Here is a 24,321-nt window from a genome sequence, read left to right as displayed (position 1 = left end):
CCTTGTCCAACAAGAACGCAAAGAATATAAACAATAACTTTTTGCGACACTCTATAGATATCTAGCCCAATTATTCAATAATCAGTGATTAAAATATGAATCCAGAGTTAATTTACAAAACATAGAAACTCATTTTAGAGAATAGTTAATGCTAACATACCGCTATCAAAGATCAGATATCAGAATTCCATTTCATCTAAAATACGTCAATTAGTACCTTCTCTATCTTGTTGAACTTGAGAAGCTAGTTATAAATATAGTTGGTTAGAAGATTACACGTTCAAGATTATACAAATTGTATCTAATTAGTTGTGAAAAAAATAGTTAGTTTAACTGACGTACAAGTACCGCTACCCTGATGTGTTATCCAAATCTAAATATTTCGCTTATGTTGAAAGATAAGCGTATGCAATTATGTAAGGTCATTTTTCTGTAAATAATCTTTTATTTCATCAATAAAATAATTGGCTTGAAGTATATGCTGATATAGGAATCGTGCAGGTTCTCTTTTTGTGTAATTATAAATTATAAAGAGATAAATGCTTCCAACATCTGAGAATTTCGATTATTTTGAATTTGCAAGAATTGACAGATAATTTTGTAGAACTTTGAAACTTCTAAAATGAAATATGGAAATAAGATATATTTTAAAAAGACAACTAGCAACAGTACAAATGAACCAATAGAATATTATCTTTTCTTTAGAAGAAAACAACTTTAACAAGACTGAGAAATATTTGTTTCAAAGGATTTCTTAAGAATAATAAGAAACAACTCGTAATAATGAAAGTGAAAGAAAAGTATTAAATAGTAAGTCCTAAAGATAATTTGTAAAACTTATCAGCAAGTGAAAACATTGTGACCACAAATCTATTTTCTGCTCTGTTGTTACACAAACAATTGTATTGAAATAGGGAATCCACAAATTAATTTATTTGAGCTATATGACAAAAAAACGTAATTAGTTTAATCCGGGTAGTGAACTCAAGGAAGAAATAAAAAATATTCGGTTGCCTACAGTATAAACCAAAAATTTAAATCGAATAGAGAGTGCATATATACGAATATATGAAAATAATGAATCTGAATATCAAAATTGATAAGAATTATGTCAAATAGTAGATATCACAACAATTTCTAATGTGATAGATACAGATCTAGTCAAATAACGCTGAGAAAGAAATTGATTGAAGACAGTTTGTTGTTTTAGACTCTGAGATCGTGTTTGTAGTTTCTTTTGTCTAAAGTTGCATAAAAATTGTAAAAGAAGTTCCAAAAATGTTAAAATCCTTCTATGAAGATTATGTAGTAACTTTGGAGATTCTTTGAGAAAGTAGTTTAATATATTTCAAAGTGAGGGTGAGTTTTAAGAACAAGAAAAGATCGGGACGTTATTCAAGAAAAGATGAAAATACACAAAAAAAATGGACTTAAATTATCAGTATTACCAAAGCGATTCGAGATTTTATTGATGATTGCCATAAAAAGCAAATTTTTGAATGTGGATAGTCAAAAATTTTATGAACAGAAGCGTTTATGTTTTCTTAAAACAGAAAAATCGTCTACATACATATCCGAATTTCTTTGCTAATTTTTTTTCCGACAATGGGATGTTGGTTGTCTAGCTATGAGCTAAAAGTTGAAGTTATTAATAAAAACGTATTGACTGGTAGCTCCTAAAAATTTCCTTCAATAAATCTCGATCATCTAGGTTATATGCCTTGATTTCTTTGATATTGAGGGCATAGTGTGATCGAATTTGGTTGGTTCCAAGGAAATCAACTGTGAGCACCAAATTTCATAAAGGGATGGGACAATGTGCGGAAAAAAAACAGAAAAATAGTCAACTTCCACCTTTTTTGATTGAATAAATTTAGCACCACTCGACTTCTGGCTCTAAAAATGTTCTAAATGTAGAAAAAATGTAGCAAATTGATATCGTGTTAATCCGCTACTTTCTAAGAAGCTCCATGTACCAAATTCAACCAGATTTAACACAAGCAACTTGTTACTATACCCAAAAAAATGTCTTAAAATTGAGACGTATTGACATCGACATCACTCTTAATATTCAGAAGGCTACGACAGAGTAGGTTTTCCAGAACTCCCTGTCATAGACTTCACATAGTCATAGAAAGATACCTAGCAAGTACTATAGGAGACTAATTTAGCGAATATGTCATCGCAATCTTTTTTGTTCTTATTCGCATGTTTCCACGTAAAAAATACCACTCCAACTAATATTTAAATTACAAGTATATCATTTGTTAAACCAATTTTGTGACAAACCTTTCAGTCTGAATTCAATAACGCTGTAATTGATTTGAAAATAATTCTCCGACACTGTCAACGTGAAAGTGAAAAATGACTATGATGAGAAATTAGAATGATATATTTTAATATTACCTGTTTGCATTTCTAGCTTAATGTTTAGAAAAAAGGTATCAAAAAAGAGAAATCAATATATTTATAAGCTATTAAATAATTTCGTGTTAGATAGAAAAACAAAAACATCAACAAATTAAAACGAGAAGGACGTTGCAAAAAAACTAACCAAAAACTGCATACTAAAGGTTTGCTATAAAATAGATATGCAAAAAATTTCACTGAAAGGAAAATAGAAAAAGGAGACCAAAGAAAAATATGGTGTAGAAGTGTAAAAGCAAGTAGTTGAGAAAAGAAAAATGATTCATGTACCATGAAGAGGTGTAGACCAAATAAAAATCATTGACTAGAATCTCTCAATTTATTGATCGTTTCGTAGATAAAATTTTCGCAATTTCGAAAGCGAAATTGGCGAATGCTTGTTCGTTCGTCTATCTTATTAATTGTTATTTCTTTACGGACAGGTGCAATAAATTCTTAAGATTGATTTTTAGATAAGATCATTTCATTCGTTCTCTCTATACCTTCTCAGAGTGTTATTACCTTAAGAATTTCTTTAGCTGTACGCGTATCTTTACTACCTTGACATAATCGTAAAATTCGCGGTTACATTTCGTGAAATTAACATTTAAGAATACGGACTTTGTCTCGAGAACAAAAGAATTTGAATTAAAGAGTTTATAGTGGGTTCATGATTTTTGCTTAGAAGAAATGTGCCATCTCACTTCTTTGATATCTATCTTATCCTAATTACCTCACTCCGCTATCGAATATTCCTTTCTTCTTCTTTGTTAACACCAGCACAACATTGTTAAAATCTTCTGAAGAATATTTTAATTGTGGATTTTTTTCAATTATTTGTGTATTGATGTCAATTCGATGCCTAGTATACTACTTCATAAAGTTAGTTGATACGCCCTTTTATAAAGGATATGAGAAAGAAGATTTAACAATCGATCACGTCTAGTGCGGCACTTTTATCCAACAGAACATCTACAATCAAGAGTGCGGCACTATCATTATTAATAAAGATAATAAATATCCTTTGTATTCTCAGCAATAATAGTTGTATTGTTTTTTTTTAACATAACTCTGCATAAAAATAACCACTGATGACCAACATCCGGTATAATATTCGGCATTTCAAGCAGAATTTATTTGACTAAGATCAAACAACCGGCACTTATCAATTTAAAATGTTAATCACTGATATCTAAAATGCACAACATGGCTTCTAAACTGAAAAATTGAATTCGTAGGCAGGAATGAAATAATCTCACGTTATGCCTGTTCGTGTGTGAGTTAACATGTCACTTTTGGATTATAATATAATTTTAAGATTAATATCTTTACTCACGTAACTCTTGTTAGGTGAATTATAGCATTTTGTTAGATTGATTAGATTAATAAATTACATTACTTGTTTTCGAAACTTGCGTTAATACATCGATATACGAGGGTTGATGTTTATATTTCTGCATTCGGCAACATTAACTATTTTGCTGATGCACATTTCTCTCCCATATATATTTGAATTTTATCACAAGAAACTATAAGTATATAGACATATAATTGTAATTGTTTATATTTTTGTTATCAACTTACTCAGAAGTAGAAGTTGAAAATAGAAACTTTGTATTTAATAGAAAGAAATATTATCTCCTTCTTAGAGTCAGGACTAAAACGCAGAACAAAGAATACAGTTTCACATTGCTGTGTTATATTAGCTAAAATTTTTTGCTCCAGTAGAAATCCAATGAAATAAATTCATTTGAAGTAATCTTATTAAATAAAATTAGTCATTACAACAAATGAAAACAAATCTCATGGGCTGTTTTCACTCTATCAAGTTGCCAATATTTCAAAATGTCACGATTTGGTTGTAATACTGACGAGAATGTTAATGAAATTAAAGAATCAAACATTCCAAAAAATACAGTTTTCAGTAAAAAATTGGTATGGAAAGCATTTATGGAGTTTTGCAAATATAGGAAGTATTAATTAGATGAAAATCGCAAAATTGGCGTTGATTTTAAAGGATTGGGAACATGAGAAAGAAAGATGGTACAGAGTTTAAAGAAACCTCAAAATCATGTGAAACCTAACAAGTTAGCTGTTATAAGGAAATTTTTAATGAATTATAAATAGATGGAAGTTATTATTGACCCATTCAAAAGAGTTGTATTTCAACAAGCACGAGCTTTCCGCGATTCTATACAGCGAAAACTACAATCGGATCCCTGTAAAATGAAGTTCGACAGCATTAAGCTCCGTAGAAATAACGAAAATTATAAATTTATGGAATGAAAATACCCAACGGAAATCCTACCACATAACCGCGATACAACTAGCTTGGCGAGTCGAATCAAACGATGGTTCTGTAACAAATCGAGTTAAATATAACCCTGTTTTCAGCAAGACTTACCAAGGTGGTTCAAGAATGTGTGCTGAAAGCAAATTTTTAATAGAAAATAACGACAGCAACGTTTGTCCTGTCAGATTATTTAAAAAATTGATGTCAAAAAAGGGCCAAAACTTAAAATCAACAAATTATTCCTATGAACTGGAAATCCGAAAATGATAATAAGAAATGAGAAATACGACTCAAATTTGGATAAAATGGTCTGGCAAAACGACTGGCTTAAATACCAAGGAAAAAATTACTAATCACTCCGATAGAATAACCCCGGTTAGTCGATTGGTCAAAAGTGGTGTACAAGAACAAGAGCTGATAAAAATCAGTTATAGAAACTAACACGTCTGGATCTTCACTTAACTTTTCTAATTATTTTTTTGTTGATGCACCTTTAAATAAAGTTTTTGCTATATTCACTATTCTTTCTATAATTAGCAAAAAATTTTCTGTCCAAATAACCCTCGAACATTAATAAATGATCAAAAATTGTTGCTTTCGAAATCTGTTAAAAATTTTTTTCCAAAAATTATCAATGTTTACTATTATTACTGATAATAGATTTAATTCACAGTGGATGCTCCATGTGATTAGATTATTTTCATCTACACTGACCTCTTATTTATTGCATTTATGCAAGTTGTTGTTGAGCATAGTTTGGAAGCTAATGCTTTCTGATATTTCTTCACTATTACCTTCACTTCGTGAATCCAATAACATAGCAAGAACTTTCTTCTAATAGCTTTTTCGTAACTTCATAGGTCCTAGTTGTTCCGCACTTTTTTTAATAAACTGATATTCCTTTACACCCTTTGGAATTTAGAGAATTGGAAACTTTGTAGATAGTATTTTTCATCATTAAAATGTCCTCTCCACTCTTGAATTCATTTTTGCTTATAGTGAGGGTCCAAATAGGTAGCGATGTCATATGAATTGTTTTCTACTAAAGGGGAAAACGTTGTTGAAGGTATAAATTTCAGGATCTAGACCGTCTGCCAAAACGCTATATAGTCTTCAACTTCGTTACTGAATATTTAAATGAGTTTTGACTCTTCTGGTATAAAAAATTTCACTTTACTGTCAAGGTTGTGATGATTTAGAGCATCCTTCACTCTCAAACAGTGTTTGAACATATAAAAAGTACTGTTCCAACGCTTAATCTTGGATGACCTTGAAATGGGATTCGAATGATTGAAATTTCTCACATTCCTGTTTGACTAATTTCATTTTTTCTTTTAAATTGTTTGCAAATAGCAGATGCAATCTACATTATTCAATGCTGCTAATCACATGTGGAATCCAGCCATGAATTGGTTTCTTCTTGATATTTTATTTAGGTAGCACGGTGCTCCATCTGTCAGGAATTATGTAATATAGTACAGTATAGTATTTCATTATAATAAATTTTCGATAAAAGCCAAATTCAACAAATATCAGCAACTTTTATCATAAAATTAACGTTTTCACACACGTAACGTAGTTGCGGTCTTATAATTTCAAAAAAAATATTTTCTTTTTTGAAATCTTGATCTGTTGACTGCACTACTAGTTCAGAACTCAGGGACAAATTTAATTAATCTTTATATAGTGCTTAGTTCAGGAGATATCTTAATATTTTTGGACAATGAAACTTATCTGCAAAAGTTTTTTTTTTCTCAAGTTATTTTTCATAACTTCCACCTTCGATAATGACCACGACAAAGCATTAAATAGTATTGTAATTCCATCCCCAATACTGGAAATAGTATCATGAATCAAATGTAGGCGGATATTCACTCCAAGACGAAATTCGGTTGGATTTATTGAATAAGATCGTCAAGTGACTGCAACATTGAGGCATCTCCGTTCGATCTCTCTTACCCTAAGGTTGAAAAAAAGTCTTGCGTTGACTGATTCAATGAAGTATTGAAAAAGCTGCAATAAAAGCAATATATAGTACCTACACATATAACAAATCATAATTTTACCACAAATTAAAACAGCAACTGTGAGTTCTTCAAGACGAGCCAATTCCAACAAAAGTTGTTCGTACCAAATGCTAACACCAGTCATGTGACAATATTGATGTAGCTTAACGTAGTTAGCTCCGAATGCTACACACAGTTAAAAGGTGTGAAGAAAATTGTGAAGAACTATAAAATTAGGTTTTATAAATACACTCAGGATTTTTCATTATGTGATCAGCAAAATAGTTTGCAGCCCTCGTATGTGACACAATTATTTTAGAAATGTAAACAGTGTTAGCTAATAGAAGCTCTTACGTAATGAGATAACAAAACAATACCACAACCGAAAGTAATTTACTTACGTTTCGCAATAGTTTTTTATTGTTACTTCAAACTTAAGAACAATCATTTATGTTAACGCGTTTATGATCTTCTTGAGCTACTGTGTGAAAGCAACTTTCTAAGATTGAGGAATGAAAAATGATATTAAATTTTTTTCCTTAGTACGTTTACGAATGGGACAATCAGTTTATTGATACGGTATAATAAAGAAATGTTATTTTCACAGTTTAGGACGAAAATAATATGAAGAATAGCAAATTTGCGACCGAAAGAAAGTGGAAATTGTTATAGTAAGATAGAAACAATTGTTGCTACATTATATTCATTGAAAATCTTGAAAAGAGTCCTAGTTCCTCCCATACTGTCTACTTCATTGAGCACATAATACCATTTGAACATCACTATTAAAAAGATAAATAGTATATCCGATTGATGGCACATTCCAAATAACTAAACCACTATTTTCTATGATTATTAGATTTGCCTAACCACATTTTTTGCAAATCAAATTATATTCAAAATATATGAACTTGGATATAGTGCGAGCTCGAAGGTTGAGATGGTTTACGAAGATGATCCCAGAAGTACCTATCCCCAACTATCCCACACAAGTGGCGAAATTTTCATATTATACTGATGGTCTAAAAATTTTTATACAAATAACGTATTTTTTATTTGGTAATAAATTAACAGTTAAACGTGGAGCTGTAAGATCATGTGTATTTAAATCTGGAAGTATGTTTCATACAATTTATATAGTTTATTGAAAGGATTAATATCAATCAGCATAACAACATTCAACTTTAAAACTATTATATTGTAGCAGTTATGGAAATAATTACTGATCAAACTTTCCGGTATGATAAACATTATATTTTGTTGTTTGAACGATTTGATAAAAGTGGAAATTGATGATAAACGAGAAATGGGATAACCGAAACATATTAAATATACGAATTAATGAATATCCTCAACCAAACATCCAACTATTCACTAGCAATTACGAAGATGTCAGTTTTTCGAATACTACAATCAAATCTGTTCCGGATTTTTAAGTATTCTCTTCACCTTTCATTCGTAGAAGATTATTCAAGTGAAGAAATATCCGTAGTTCAGAGTGTAATCCTTCCGATTCCTTTTTATGGAGACATATGAAATACCATGTATTTTCCTAATAAATTATTAGATTAATAGTCGCCAGGATTTGTGAAATCATTAATAACTCCTTCAACTCCCACACAGAACTATGCAACTGGAGAAAAAAAGTGTACTGAATGTTAGTTAATTATTATTTCGAAAATTTCATTGCATTAACAATTTTCTCATAAGTTTTCCAGTAAATTTATAGAACCTTGATCTTTGGACCTTATTTTTTATTTACATCACATCTACTACTCATATTTTTCTATCGTTTGGAAAACAACATTCAATGCAAGCATTGTTTGGTATTTATTGTTAAATATCATCGACGATTGAATAAATGGATCATATAAATACATAAAATTGTTGATCTAGATTTTCACATTGCACAATACCAATTAAGTAAATAAATTATCATTATGCAACAGTTCAATCAGAACTTATTTTGTTAACATTCAAATAGATATATTTCCAATTATTTTTATTAGTTTTAACTTTCGTCTTTTGACCCATTACTTGTAGCAAAGTTCATACAGTTGTTTTAAGATACAGTATGGAAACCACTCATAAATGATAACGTGAGAAATTTTGTAATTAGTGCTTCAAATAATGATATTTCATTATAAATTATGCTAATGCAGTCATCAAATTTCTAAACTGCGTATTAGCATATCAGAGAAAATTTCTGTTACCTGATATGACCGCAGATCTTAGTTGGTAGATAATTTGAATTGAAAAGCCTATTTAATCACAGGTGTCCTCAGTTACCTGGTTATTGTTTCCTAAATTCATTCACAATTCAGATAAATATGTAAAATCATTATATCATTTATGATATTAAGTCGAAGAAACCTTGAATATCATATAACATGACATTCAGCTTGATACGTTTTTCCTCAAACTTATTGAATATTCTTTTGTTCACGTATTGTGGCACAGTAGTCACTTCTGATTTATTTAATCTAGCATTTCATTTTTTGAGGAAATTAATTTGTAATCGACGTCCCACTCCATTCGAGAAATTCTATGAAAACTCGGAATGTTATTTTCTAAAACTATGGAAATTTGCATATTTAGATTTGCTGACTATGAAAAGCACTTGGGCGTTTGTTCAATATCTAACCACAATTACATCTTCCGATCACTAATTATCTCTAGGAAAGTCGTACATACAATTCTTGAATATATTTCAAAAATTCGAATGTTCTTTCGCTTTGCAGCAATCACCTTTTTCTTCCATTCGGTTTAATACCTTTCCGTTGCTTTTGCAGTATGTCTAATAAACAATTCCAAGACATCAAAACAGTACGTGAAGCTGGTGGTACCTTTGGATTTAGTTTCTTGTTGCTGAGCACAGACTTCATACACATGAATACCATTACTCTGGCCTGTCCAATTTTCTTAATTAATTTGTCTACCAGACTTTGTCACATCAACTTATATTTTAAAGTAAAGTGGTATAAATTTATCAAGATGAAAGTATGGAGTTATGGCATATGGTATTAGTTTTACCAGCAGAGTTTCTCAATACCAGAATATATAAATATTTATTTAAGAAAGTTGCTTATACGTATCTGTAAATGGAGCAGGTTGGTATTGAATCATTTATATAGTTTTTTATTCAGTCCCACCTCTAGGTCAATTGCAACTTAACTGTACTTCTCTTCTCATATATTTCGAAGGAAATCTGAATCAAGGCCAAGCTGTTTGCCCCGGAGCATATTTTATGTAAATAATAAAATTCGATTTCGTTACTTTTTTATGACCAAATGCGTGAATAAGAAATGGAAAGTTTAAGATACAGCACATTTATATTGGTTAAAAGCAAAATATGACAACAGGTACAAATTAACCTCAATGAAATATTGCAGTAGTATAAGATATTTTTTCGTATCGTAGACTGGTTAGTTTTTAATCAAGATAGAAGCTTGATGTACACGGTATGGTTATTAAATAAATAGACTGAAGGTACTATAGAAAAAGTGCGCAAGCGGCAAATACTAGCAGCCAAGAGCTGTCTCCTCGAAACTTTATGTTACGATACACCAAACCTCACTACTGTGAACAAATCAGTATAACTGTTACTTTACCTTGCATCAGAATTATTATTTGATGTTTCGCGAAAAATATTAAAACTATGAATCATGAAATGAACCTTTTTAAGGCTAATAAAACACCCTGGACTATTTTCCGAGTAGACACAATATAGAACTGACATAGCACTGCTTCAAACAATTGAGGGTATGATGTCAAAACAAAATATTTTACAATCTCATTCTCATTATTTAATAATCACACCTCGTATGTTTTACTGAGAATTATTAATGACTAAATTTATTTTTAAATATCCATGATGTGAAGTATATAGTGCGTAAAGTTGGTTTAATCTTGAGGTCGTGTACTCAATTTTTACACGTGGCAGCTTTTTTCTGTTGAAAAATTCTTTAGTTCGAGAGAGCGCTACCAAAAAATGAAGTGTTATTTATATATATTTCAATCATGACACTTTTCTATTGATTAAGAAACCTGAGGGTTTCTTATTCTGATTATATATAAATAATAAATCAAGCAACACCGTAGATTTTCTACCTTTCACTAATTAGGGGTTCATTATCTACCCGTAAAATATAAACGATGTCTTTTAGCCCCACTAGCAATCTTCTTCTATACCCTTGTATCTTCACGTATTCTCGTTATCTTATTTATGGGCAACTATTGGTAGAGAACATATAGTGTCGGAAATGACTTTATTACAGAGTGTACAAATTTATTCAGACCTCACAACGAGGGAAGAAAAGATAACCATAATTATTGAGTAATTCTCGTTCGATACCTCTGATGTTTTAAGGCTTATGTTTTATAATTAAATGATTTGGTAGGGGTTTTCTTCGCGATACTGAAATTATAAATTGTTAATACGTATATAGCAAATGTAAGATTGTTCTCATAAAGAAAAATTTAACTCCCAATTATTCAATTATGGCTTTCGAACGAACAACTTATATTCAAATAAACTAATAAAATACATCAATTTTGCCCAAAATGAAAGTGAATAATCTCTTAACGATATTGTATAATTGATTATTATCATATTTATGTTCATTTCACGATCGCAAGAATTATTCAAATGCTTCGCTTTGGTTGTATATCTAGTTGTGAAATAATTCAAGCACTTCAAAATAACACACCAGAAAATATCGCAAAAACAAAGAAGTACTTTTAGAAACAGTTTTGTGGTCAACGGAATTACACACAAAAACCAGCAGATACACTAAAGTTGAGTTCAGAACTAAACAACAATTATCAATATTTCTGGTGAACTCTTACAGAAAAGTTTCACGAAGAATACAACTTTATTTGGAAATGTAGTTTTCGTAAATGTAAGAAATGTCCAGGCAGCTAAAGGAAAGAAGGCAATTTCCAAAAAAGGAAAATAAACAAGTTTGTTGTTGATAAGGAAAAATTACTAAAATTGTTTGGAAAAACTTTGAACAGTCAAACTGAGAACTATAAAATACAACTATCAAGAGAGTGGCTTAGTTCAAGATAAAAATATAAAACATAAGTTTGAAAAATTCTCAAAAGTTTCCTATAAGATTATACCAAAAAGTGGTGTTTGATATGACCTTCTCTCATCCAGCGTATCGACAAGGTTTCCAATTCATCTCACAATTTACCACCACTTCCTTTAATGTTCTCGCTATATCTCCATATCCACATTCATGTCATTTTTAAAATTGCAATCTTGTTCATTTCAATTGAATCAATCTATTTATATTCATTTCATTGTTGGTCTTCCACTTTTTCGGTTTTCTAGTGGTACCCATCTCTTTACTTTCTTTGGCAGTCTTTCTTCTGTCATTATGTCAACATTAACACATAATCCATTCGTTGTCATTCTTTCCAATCTTAATATTATTGCGTCCATTTCTGTAGCTCCTATTTTCTATTTTATTTGTTTTTTTAGTTGCCACGTCTCTGATCCATTTATCAACGTGCGCTTTTAATCGTGGTATCATATATTCTCATTTTTCTTTCTGTATATCTCTATACTCCATAAAATTTCATTTAATACTTTTATTATCTCTTTTGCTTCGTTTATTTTCGATTTTATGTCGACGTCATCCGTTCCGTTTCCATTGAAATTTACGCCTAAATATTTAAAGTTATCACATTTTTTTATTGTTTCATTATTTTCTAGAACAAGATCCGTGGTCTCTTCATTAATGCAGAGATATTGTGTTTTTGTAATATTTATTTAAAGACCCCATTTTTCGTTCGCTTCTTTAAGTTTCCTCGCCATGAATTCAAGATACTCTTTCTCGTTGCACATCATCTATACTACGTCGTCTATAACCAGAGTAGATCGGCTGTATCAAGCTAAGTAAGAACAATCTAGGAATACTAGAATAGAACAGGAGTTCTAACAGGGCACTGTCGCCTTAACAAACACCTGAAGACGCTAGACCCAGCTGATAATACAGCGTGCAGATTCTGTTGCGCAGAGGACGAAACCTCTATCTACATTCTCTCGTGTGAAACACTAAGGAACTCCAGAGTACTACACCTGGATGTGAATGAAATAGAAGACGAAGATCTCTGGCATAAAGTCATCCCGCATTGTAGACTTTTTAAAAGGAGTGTGTTTGATTCATCAGCTGTAAAAAATGAGCTCTCCAGAATCACAGCAAGAAATGGGACACAATAGATCTTTCGGGTCGCAGTGTATACGAGACCCCAAATCCCTACATCCCCTAAACCAGTCATGCGATTGGAATAAACAGGTTCTAGCTTTAATAATAATAAATAGTATTTGATCTGTTGTAATTATTTCAAATTACCACAGAAAACGTATTATGTATAAAGCAAATTCGTCGTTTTTTTATATTAGCAAGAAAGGGGTAGCGGTTTGTGTTTGAATCATGTCTGGTTAGAATTTTTTGGTATGCATTATACCACCTAAAATTCTAGAAATTAACTAGTGAAACTATTGCCATGATGATCAGTATCATGAGCCTCACATTAATATTTGTTGTCATCTTCTCACATTCATTTCATTTCAATTTTTTATGTACCGATTAACCATTTACATCCTAATACTATCAATGATTAGAGAAATACCTGCATTGTTAAGTGATTATGTGCATTATTATTAGTAAGAGCATGGAAACGTGGCGGAGCTGAACATAGAAACTAATAAACTTTTCAAGGTTTCAGTTATACCCACATTTATATGTATATTACCTTTATTATAATAAGTAAATGTGTGGTAAACAAATATTTAGAAATATAGGTAACCTTCTAGATATATTTACTATTGTAGTTATTTTTAGACATTAGATCATACTTTCTATATCAATAACGAATATAAAATACATTACTAATTCCGTAGTATCATTGAACAACTAAGTTTAAGATTTCATAACATTTATCACAGAAAAGCGAGTCAGACTTCATTTGCATCATGGTTTCACAATCCATGAACAAAATCATTTTGTTAATGACACTTCTTTCAGTATAATATAATGAAAAACAAGACAATTTACCGATAAAAAGTTAACTTTACTGAGAAAAATATTGAATTTTTCAACATAATTTCACATAACCTCAATTTTTTTCATCTAAAAATATTTAGCCGGAAATTTGTCTCTTTCATCACCTTATTATTCGTCTGAAATTACTCTTCACCAAGCCCTATATTTCCAAATTTGGGAACAAAAAGTAATTGGAGAAAGCCATATCATAGTAATATGGTCGATGAGGCAATAAACCATAATATAGTTTCTCTAAGCTCTTCTCTAAGTAAGAAACAAGATTATTGTTACGAATAAGCTCGCGAAATGGGTTCCTAGACCGGCCCTGTCCACCTACAATGAAATTTTAAAATTCGGCGAATTCATTTATTGTATATAAATGGCGGACGCGCCTGTGATGAACTTTTTATTATATAAGGCGGTTAATTTGCAGTATTTCCTTTCAATAATTTCTAGGAAAATCTATTTATTTATATCTCTTTGCTCTAGAATTTTGTAGAATTTTATTTAGGTATATAAATGAATTGTGTAAACACAGTTTACTTCAGTTTTAACTAAATAGTTGTAGTGAAAAGATCGAATTAATAAAAGTGATATTTATAAGTAAATTTTTATAAGTTAAGTGTTTTATAAATACAAAAAACGTTACAGTATAGTACAGGCCCATTGTCATGATGTAATAAAACTTTTTTCTTTAACAATTACAGTCAAGCTGACATACAAACTTGCTTTGTTTGATGTTCTGAATGATGAATATTTACCTATGGTGCTAGTACAATATCTGGAATATGTGTCTTTAGCTATTGCGTAATCAGCAAAGGGACTTTGTTTTTGGAAGAAATATTCTCAAGATAATTTTATGGACATACTCATACACGAACTTGTTGAGTGGAACTAGGAATTGCGTTAGACTGTTAGATACTAAAACACTAAGCCTTATAACTACAATTTAAACCTTATTATCTCATTGAGAGCCACTCGGACTACCTGTTTAAATATTACTTCAATTTGCCTCTTTTTTCTTGCCTCGCCCAAGGCACTCATTTTTCCTGGTTCTGGTCTTCATATACTTCTTTACGCTTTTTCATTGTCATTTGTCAAAATTTAAGTAAATCTGACATCTTACGAAAAATAAAACTATTTTCCTTGTTCAGTAAAGATGGAAAAAAATGAATTACGAGTTTCAAACTTTACTTTTTACATGGGAAAAAAATCGACGAAAACCGAGAAAAAGTTACGTAAATATTAATCTGATAGTGCTCCGTCACATGGAATGATTTTCGAGTAGTTCTCTGTAATTGGCCCTATAAACGTTCGGGACCATCATTTACTACAATTACTTCAAAAATAGAGGGAATATTTTCGGAATATTTCCGAACGAGTATCCAATATTTTGCATGATGAGTACTGCGACTACCTAGTGCTGATTAAAAGTTCGTTCGATTTAAAATCGAATGTTTGAGTATCATTATATATAATCCGAATTTTTTCATTGATAAGTAATAATAGATGAAACTTGTATAAACAATTATATCCAAAAAATAATAGGCTTCATTTATCGCGCCGAGTGAAAAAGATAACTGACTTGCCGAGACGTTTTTATGCAGAAAATCCCAACTTTCCAGTTACGAATATTGCATTGATTATAATACATTACATCCATAAACTAAAAATCTATGAAGAAAGTGATACAGCTACATTTTTGTTTCTCAAAATTGATATTTCAGTATCAGTAAATGAAAATACATATAGTTACGCATATGTTGCTTTTCGAAACAATTTCCGATTTTAAAATATTATTTTAAAATAATATTCTATGAACTTAGGTACTCCGTAATACAAGATGAAATTAAACTAACCAAAGATTCATATATTATACTTATTATAAATGTAAAGTATCGATTTATAATTTTCGGAAATGCAAGTATATAAGATAAAATTTCATTGATTTTCAAAAGGCAATAAGTAGGGCAATATTTACTATTAAGTTTATTTATACAGAATTATCAACTCTGATACATAATTTTTTAGGTAAAGATCTCTGAACTTTAGGTCACTAGATAAAAAAAATGACATAATTATCATAGGATTATCATTGAACTAGTTTAATTTAGATTTCCATTGTATGATTTTTTCTATAATTATATATATATTACTCATTTTGCGACAAATATTACTGCCAGATATAAGTCGACTTCTAAACTATTCTCCAGAGAAACTCATTGTTCAGGTACAAATTCGAGTACCTGTGGCGAGGCTATTTATTGATTTTGTTTTGATTTATACATCGATGATATGTTTGATGTTAGAAAAATACCAATTCTCCTACTTTACAACCTGATTTATAGCGTTTTCTACCCTAAATTCTTCGAAAGTAGACCCTAGCAAATGCTTGACATCTGAAGTTACAACATACTGATTGCAACTGGCTCGATGTAATCTAATTATTGTCAAACTCAACTTTCAACAATCTTCGGCTATGCATTTGCTATCAATGAAGTATCGAAAAGAACGTCCCAGAAACGATACCTGTCAGTTGGAATACAAAACATATTCGTTTCTTAAATGGTAACTGCCCGGTTTGAACACGTAATCTCTATTGCATAGCATTGTCACCCTACTAAGGATTGTTTATTGATGGGTTAGAACGAACCTATAGTTCGAAGCTATTTGTTTTTATGACCTCGTAATACTCGCTAATGTTTTTTTAAAAAGAGCATGTTACTTTTGTCCAGGGGTCCTAAGCTACTCCTGTGTGAATTTTTACATGTACATTTTCAAATAATCAATCTAATTTATTTTTTATTTTGTCGGACTCACGATATATGCAAAATTCAGTTATATCCAGGGTTCAGGTGAAAATTTGGTTAATTATTTCTTATAGAACGATCATTGGTTCGGTAGATATCGAGCACTCAATATAAAAATATATTATATCATTTCCTCCCAGATAAAAATATGTCAATATCCCCAATATCTGGAAGATACTAATGTCAGCGGGTGCTCCAACCTTTAAATGATAACTCATATTTGTATATGGATGAATATATAGTATGTACCTGATACTTGAAAAGTTATTACGTAGGAGTTAGGCCTATTTAAATGCATCAGCCGAACAGTTTTCCCTCGACTTGCTTTTTTACTCATCACAGCAATATATTAACAATCATCTCATAAGTTTTCATTGACGTATTTTTAATTATTCTCATTATTTCAAAAGATTCAAGTAAAACACGTTAGTATAGCAAAGAGTATGAAGGTACGCTTGGAGAAGTTGGAGAAGGAACGTTGTACGCATGATCAAGGTACTAAGAGGAATAAAATGCGTCTAGTATAGAGATAGACATTGTAATTTTCGTTACTTTCTTATAATGAATAATATTTATCTAGTAGATAACTTGATCAAACTAAGTCAATTTATAGATTAGTTATTTAAATATTTCAGAAATTATTTCCTTATATACTTAGTTGTTTGAAAAATATTGGTACGGAGTGTTTATTTCATCTCAACACACATATTAGTAAGGTTCACACCAGCAATGAAAATTTAGTGGTCCAAAAATATAACGTGGTAGACAAAAGTAAAAAAATTAACATATTCATGCTACACACACTTTTATACATATTTTTACGGCATATATAAATTCTTTTATGCAAAAATAGCATAAATTTGTCGTCGATGTGTATGATTTTGGCGACATTTCTTGATGATTTGGCGACAATTGTCGCTATGTCGCCATGCTGGCGTGAACCCTACATATTGGAGTCGAATACTTTGAGGTACTTCATTTCATCCACGATGTTCACGAGGTCGTTTGAAAAAACTCTCTGAAGCATTCTATTATTCTACCGCTTAAAAGGAACTTTTTCATGTAAAACTCTTGCTGGCTCCTGGACTATTATGATTAAACTGGGAATGTCAAATTGAATATCAGATAGATTATTTATAAGCGAAAAAGGTCACAAAAGAATATATATTCAAGGAGAAACACACGCAATAATTGGTTATTGTGAATTTTTTATTTGTAACAGTCCTCAACACCATGACAATTATTCATTTTTCGTAAGAGCTAGTTCATCTATTCAGTAATAAAACTGATAGATAAGTAACAAAATAACCCGAAAGTGATCTTTGCGAATAACTGATAAGTACAAGTATACCAAGAAATGCAAAATTAAACAATTGGAGAGGTTACTTTTAAAAATACTGAAAATTTCAAAAAAGATCACTTACTGCAAATTAATAAGCTGAATTACTATTATAAATAATGTGGAAATTAAGATAAGATTGTAATATTTGCAAAATTTATTTAAATACAGGTGGCGTGCTAATGTATTTCAACAGATTAAAATACAAATATTTGAAGGAATGTGTTTAATATGAAGGGGATATTCATTTCCATAGCAAATACGCGACGTTACTACGCTAATTATTCGTTATATAATCCACAACATTCGTAGTCGGTATTTATTAAATTCAAATATATGCATGAATTTCATTGATGTAATAACATCCTTCTGTAAAATTTCATCATTGACCAATTCGGAAACACCTACAGTCACTTATTTGTCGTACGCCTACTAATCGGCATTCCGTGAGAAAAATATTTTAATTTAATATCATCCCATGAAATTTTTACCAGAAAAGGTAGAAATAACCTTATTTCTCAGAATACTCATGTTTTATTCATTTTCAATTCTTAATATAAATTAGAAGAGGAGGCACGAAACTTATAGATACCTACATAGGCGCATCCTCCGAGGACAGGGTGGAATATCTTTTTTTAATTTCAATTGGCTTTAGAAAATACAAAACCTACTAGAAATAAGTGAGAAACAATCAATATACTACTTTAAAAACATTTAACACCTTATTAGAATCGTTTCCACATTGGAAAATTAGTAGATTCAAAAATATAGGTAATACGCATTTTACTGTAAGAGTTGACTTCAATCTTAAAAGATTTTTGATAATTTTCTGTAGTGGGTTGGTGCCCCTGAATAACAGTTTCATTTTGACAGTTAACATTATTCACTGAGTAGGATTTGAAGATGTCAATATTTTGACAAATATTTAACGTCAACCACATTTTTGAGCATTTATTACTTTTATTCATGGCATCAAAAAAAACAAATAACACATTTCCTGTGATATTAGTGGCCGCACACCAGGCTATAAATTTTTTGTATTCCTTTTCATAATTGTTTTTGGATTTAACAGGTAGTAAATTATTTATGGCGGTAGAAGCCACGTCCCGCAATTCTGGTGGGGTAAATTGAAGTTGTTCACCTAATATTCTGCTTACAGGATGAGTTTTTTCCGACTCAAGCAAACCTTTAAATTCAAATAATATTTGTTAAACATAAATTACTTAGTGTAACCAACCGACCAGCTACGTTACCGTGTAATTTGTATTTTAATATACTAATTTGTTTGTATAATGTAAGGCACTAAATATTTTATTCATCATCAAAAGACAGCAATACTTAAAGTGCTGATATTTTTTTCCTCTCTATATAGTAATAATAACGCATTTTGACACTGTTTGGAGGGACGTAAGTAACAATTATCAAAAAGGTTATCGACTGCTGTTGACGAAGAGTTGTTAGACAATTTAGCACTCTTGGGTGGTAAAAATTAATATAGCCATATAAACCGTGCATCTTATTCACTTATAAACGCCCTATATTAATTAAGTATGGATTGCAAACATTAGAAATACTTCAATTCTTGTTTTATCAACAACTTCAACATAATGATTTATAAAAATTGAGTAGAATTGATAAAATTTTCTTATCATAGAACTTTTTATACCTCTTCTTGATGAATAGTCTTGATTTTGGACAATATTGAAATAAAACAAGGTAAAAATTGAAGTTAGGATCTATTTAGGTCGTTATCAAAATTATTAAAATTATGACAATTATTTACAATGACTAAGGATACTTGGCAATATCTACGAGACGTTTTTTTGTCAACCTCCGATAGGCATACATAAAAAAAAGTTCATATGAAACAATAATTCTTTTACCAAAAGATTGGTACACCATCACTCATGAATTTTTCACCCTACACACGACTCATTCTCCGATGGATTTCTGCATCACTATGGCCTTCAGCCTATAGAAAACGAATCAAACTTCGCAATTCACGGGAGCATCAACAATGTCGGACATGTTTAAGTGACTGTAGCACGCCAACTGATGCCTGAATGTCAACAATAGCGGAGTGTTTAATGCGAGAGCTTCGTAGTCGCCTACAGCGCATGCCCGCTTTCTTCTGTCCGCGTAGCATCTGCACGGAGCGATCGGAGGTTGAAAAAAAAACTCCGCCCCGTATGTTTTCATCCACCACCTAGAACAATTTTCTTAAGTACTAAATGGTTACTTCAAACGTCATCCTCTGTTTCTAGCAGCAGCATCCGACAAGCATTATTTTCTTATTCTTTTCCATTGATAAATTAAAAAAGCTAACGATCTATAGAAATTGGTCAAAATAGTCCATAATTAAATGAGAATAGCTTCGAATTAAAATGAATAAAAATACAAGAATGAATTTTGCGTGAACGAGTATATTTACTAGTATCTTAATTACTGGGGCGTAGAACTAAATATTACTTACATCCCTTATAGTATGAGTGACTATTTTATTCAACAACTTTGGATTGAAAGTACAAGGATTATCACAAAAAGTAGGACCATACCTATTACACTCGTTTAAACTCTTTTTTATTTTTGGAATGCGCCTAGCAATACTATTTTGTTTTTCGTGGATTCTAGAATTTATAATTTTTCTTGATATCTTATAGCATATGTCATATGTCATAGCGTGGCACAATTATACCTTCTTCATAGATGGTTGCCTGTGTTTTCAACCATGACTTAATATGTTCCTTCAGCTCGTCATCATCTGAACCACCAAGTGAATATTTTAGATGTAAAAAGAGATGAAAGTTGCTAGAAGTGAGATTCGGGCTATACGGAATATGATCAAATACATCCTAGGCAAATTCCAGCATTCCAACAAAATTTCAGGTTGACATAGCAAGAGGATCAATTTTAAACTTACGGTTCTGCTTAAGCTTCTCTTCAATTGCGCGAACCTCGCATATTTGTGAATAAATTTTATTTAGTTGAACTTTCTTTGCACTTAGGAAGGAAATTTTCAATTAAGGCTGACATCATAAAGAAGGACCACAAAAAATACATCGGCATCAGCATACATTTCTTTAGCTTGACTTAGAGTAACTTCCACGCTTGCTCGAAACTGCAATCGCAGCGCTGTCGCTGGTTGAAATAGTAACTTACATTGTGGATGAAATAACTGTTACCGTCAACGAAATTCGTGTTATTTTAGGTTCCGTCGGTTTTATACGCTACTGCGTAGGTGTGTTATTCAGTAGCTATCTCAAATTGCTTTCAAATTGGTTTTATTTGAAAATTGAAAATACATTCTCAAGGGCAAAAGTTATTTTCAAATATATATTCTAACGTTGATATGGAATGTGAAAGGAAAATAGTAGTTATAATGTGAAATATGGTTTCCATGAAAATTATTTCACTAAATATATCATCTTTGCATATCATTCATGGATGAAAATATTTAGATTGGCTTATACGTTTGCTAATTAAATATTCATGTATCGTGGCGCCAAACTACTCTAAAATAAATTTTATCTTTTCACTGGTAACATTCTTATTTTACACCAATATTTTTGGTGTAACTTTTCAAGGTGGAGTTGTACTACCACGGATCTCATTGATTCCTTCAGATTCACCAATACCATTCAAACAGGTCAAACAATGAACATTTGGGCCTTAGATTGAGAATCATCGTGCTTTTCTCACGGTTAATTTTATGTTGCGTCTTCCAGAATTGGAGAACAATCAAATTTATTTGTTTATAACCCTCGAGGATTAATCAAAAATATTGTACATCCAATGGAATTACGATAAATAAAATTTATGTACAATTCAATAAATACACATAAATATGAAATAGTTTGATCTTTGATCTACTCTCATAGTATCCACATACTTACACGCTGTCGATTGGTAGAATTGTGGTAACAATATTTGTAAAGACGTTAGATATTTAAATAACTTTCTAATGAAAATTTCCATCAAAGCGGTCCAGATAGTTAAAGCTTATGTATAAAGATTTGAAATTTTTGGATTTAATATGTGTGTAGAGGACAACATCTGTCGGGTCAGACAGTTATGAACATTAAAAAATTATACAAATTAAAGTTGTAAAATATTATATATTATGTACTGTATCATTGACGGTGCTATAAAACATTTATGTAGGAAATTTACCGAAGGTCGAAGGAATGTAAAAGTGATCCGGCAAAAACGAGAGCTGGCGATTATGCGACTCTAAAACAACGAGGAAAATAAGTTCTTGAGTACTGTTATTACCAGAGAAGCGACTTCGGTATTAATTCACCTTGTTACCTTGATACGTCTTTCATTTATAATCTATCGGAATTAAAAATAAAAAAAACAGACCTTTTAACTGTACATTTAAATTGTATATTTAATATATTTGATAGTTCTATAGTTTTGTTAATCATAAATAGTAAAATCGAAATAATAGTGGTAGATACCTGCTCAGCAACGGATTTAAAACCGTAGTCACTATTGATAATATCAGGAAAAAATATTGGCATCCTTTTGTTATCATCGAAAATATCTCTTGTCATACAATTGATAGATTGAAGAAAAGTATTGAATTTCCTCTTGGCGGCATTTACCTGTTTCATAGACTAACATGTGTGTGTTCCCAAATGTGAAACAAAATGACAATTTTTATTATGTCGAGCAGCTGTTAAAACATTAAAAAACTTCATTCCAAGGGGATCGAAAATATATACGGGGACCAAAAAAAGGGTTTTTAGCTACGTTTAGAATATTAAAGAGTCAAATAAATAGTCTTTGAACTGTATTAAAAAGATTGCTTGCTTAAACACAAAATAGTTGTCCATACTGGTCATTGTTTAAGAGGAATTTCAACAAAACTTGAATACATGAAAGATTCTATCAATATTAAAATTTTAAACACTGAACTTCCACAACAAAGTGCTATCCGCTAGCTCTACGGCAAGTGTCTAGCAAATCAACACTGGAGTGTCTTCCAACCCACAAAATATTCTTCTTACGCCGTTAAAATTAGAAATAAGAGATGAAATAATTTACACATAGTGTGAAATATGCTACATATAACTATTTACATAATAAAAGTAATTATTTTAATTTTTTTCAGGCTCTGCATCTCAGCCAATCGCTCGTGGTAAGAACAAATTTTATTAATTATTTGCGTTGCCAAAATGTTTAATAGTCCACTCCATAGGGTAATAAATGAGCTGTGATGTGGGTTAAGTAAAAACAAAAGAACAGTTCCATTAAGCCCAGATCTAAACTAATCATCCTAATTCATTTCAGCCTAATTGTTATAAACAACTCTTTTATTTCTTTTTTTTGTAAGTCAAATTATGTAACACAAACAATGTATAACGTGGAGTTGTAAATGTATACATAGATCAATTCACATCAGTATAGGTTGGGTACGATCTGAACTTTCACTGCTCAAATCTTTATCCGTTCAAGTACTCAAGGATATAGAAACTGACATCTAATAAGTTGTAATCGTATGGAATATATGTTTGAAAATAAAATGAAATAATTTCACTCGATATTACTGGAATACAAGTTAATATGTTTGTTTTTCAACCTCCGATAGCTCATTCTTATGATCAAGCTTGCAGCCAGCAGGAAACTGCACACTGCAGTTGGATGGAACCTATAAGTTTTTTCTTCTTTCCATGCCTTCTCCTAACGGAGGTTGGCGACCACTACTTTAAACGCTTCTCTATCTTTTGCTATGTGAAACAATTCTGGCACACTCATATTCGTCCAGTCTCTCACATTCCTTAGCCACGACTTCTTCTTCTCTATAAGTTTAAGTATATAAAATAGTGTGTACTAGTTAGCAACAAGCAAAATTTAATCGCTAGTGGCATAAACATTGAAAATATCTTCACCTACAATAAGACATCATTGCGTACAATAATATTTCAAATGAAAGATTAACTTCCATGAATATGTATTCTCTTAAGTGTTTTTCACTAACGTTGTTTATTATGAAATGCTTTTATAAAACGGGAATACTAAGATTTCGGGTCATTATTTCCTAATTTGAATAATTGCATTTCGAGTTTTATGCTTGAACTTACACTACGTACGATAGTTTTAATTATACGGTGGTTAATTCTCCAATAAATAATCTGTTTTGTAATTTTCTATCGAAAATTCATGTATTTGGGACACGGCGTAAAATTAAGAAAGTCACTGCCACGGATTTAGCTCGAACAAAACGTATAGCCTTTCAAATATAAAAATAGATTCATCTAAATAGATGCAATGCCTTCAAGTGTGAATTATTTTTAGAAAATTTAAAAATTTATGTACAACGCTAACAGCAATCTACAACTACTATATTATATTTAGTTTATTTTGCAGCATAAATTTCATTGAAAAATTGTTGTAGAATAAATTAATG

The 24,321-nt window shown here is 30.8% G+C and overlaps 1 protein-coding gene across 2 annotated transcripts in view; it reads left to right on the top strand.

The window, feature by feature from the left end:
- LOC130897043 (protein amalgam-like) overlaps positions 1–24,321 on the top strand; it is a 66,453-nt gene that overhangs the window by 8,459 nt on the left and 33,673 nt on the right. For both annotated transcript variants that reach the window (XM_057805543.1, XM_057805541.1), the window contains exon 2: positions 23,026–23,052. In XM_057805543.1, the coding sequence (XP_057661526.1) occupies positions 23,026–23,052 (27 nt within the window). The remainder of the gene's footprint in view (positions 1–23,025; positions 23,053–24,321) is intronic.

This window comes from Diorhabda carinulata, chromosome 8 (genome assembly GCF_026250575.1).
Source record: "Diorhabda carinulata isolate Delta chromosome 8, icDioCari1.1, whole genome shotgun sequence".
Classification (NCBI taxonomy): domain Eukaryota; kingdom Metazoa; phylum Arthropoda; class Insecta; order Coleoptera; family Chrysomelidae; genus Diorhabda; species Diorhabda carinulata.
Note: the sequence above shows the minus strand (reverse complement) of the source record. Positions and strands in the feature narration are given on the sequence as shown.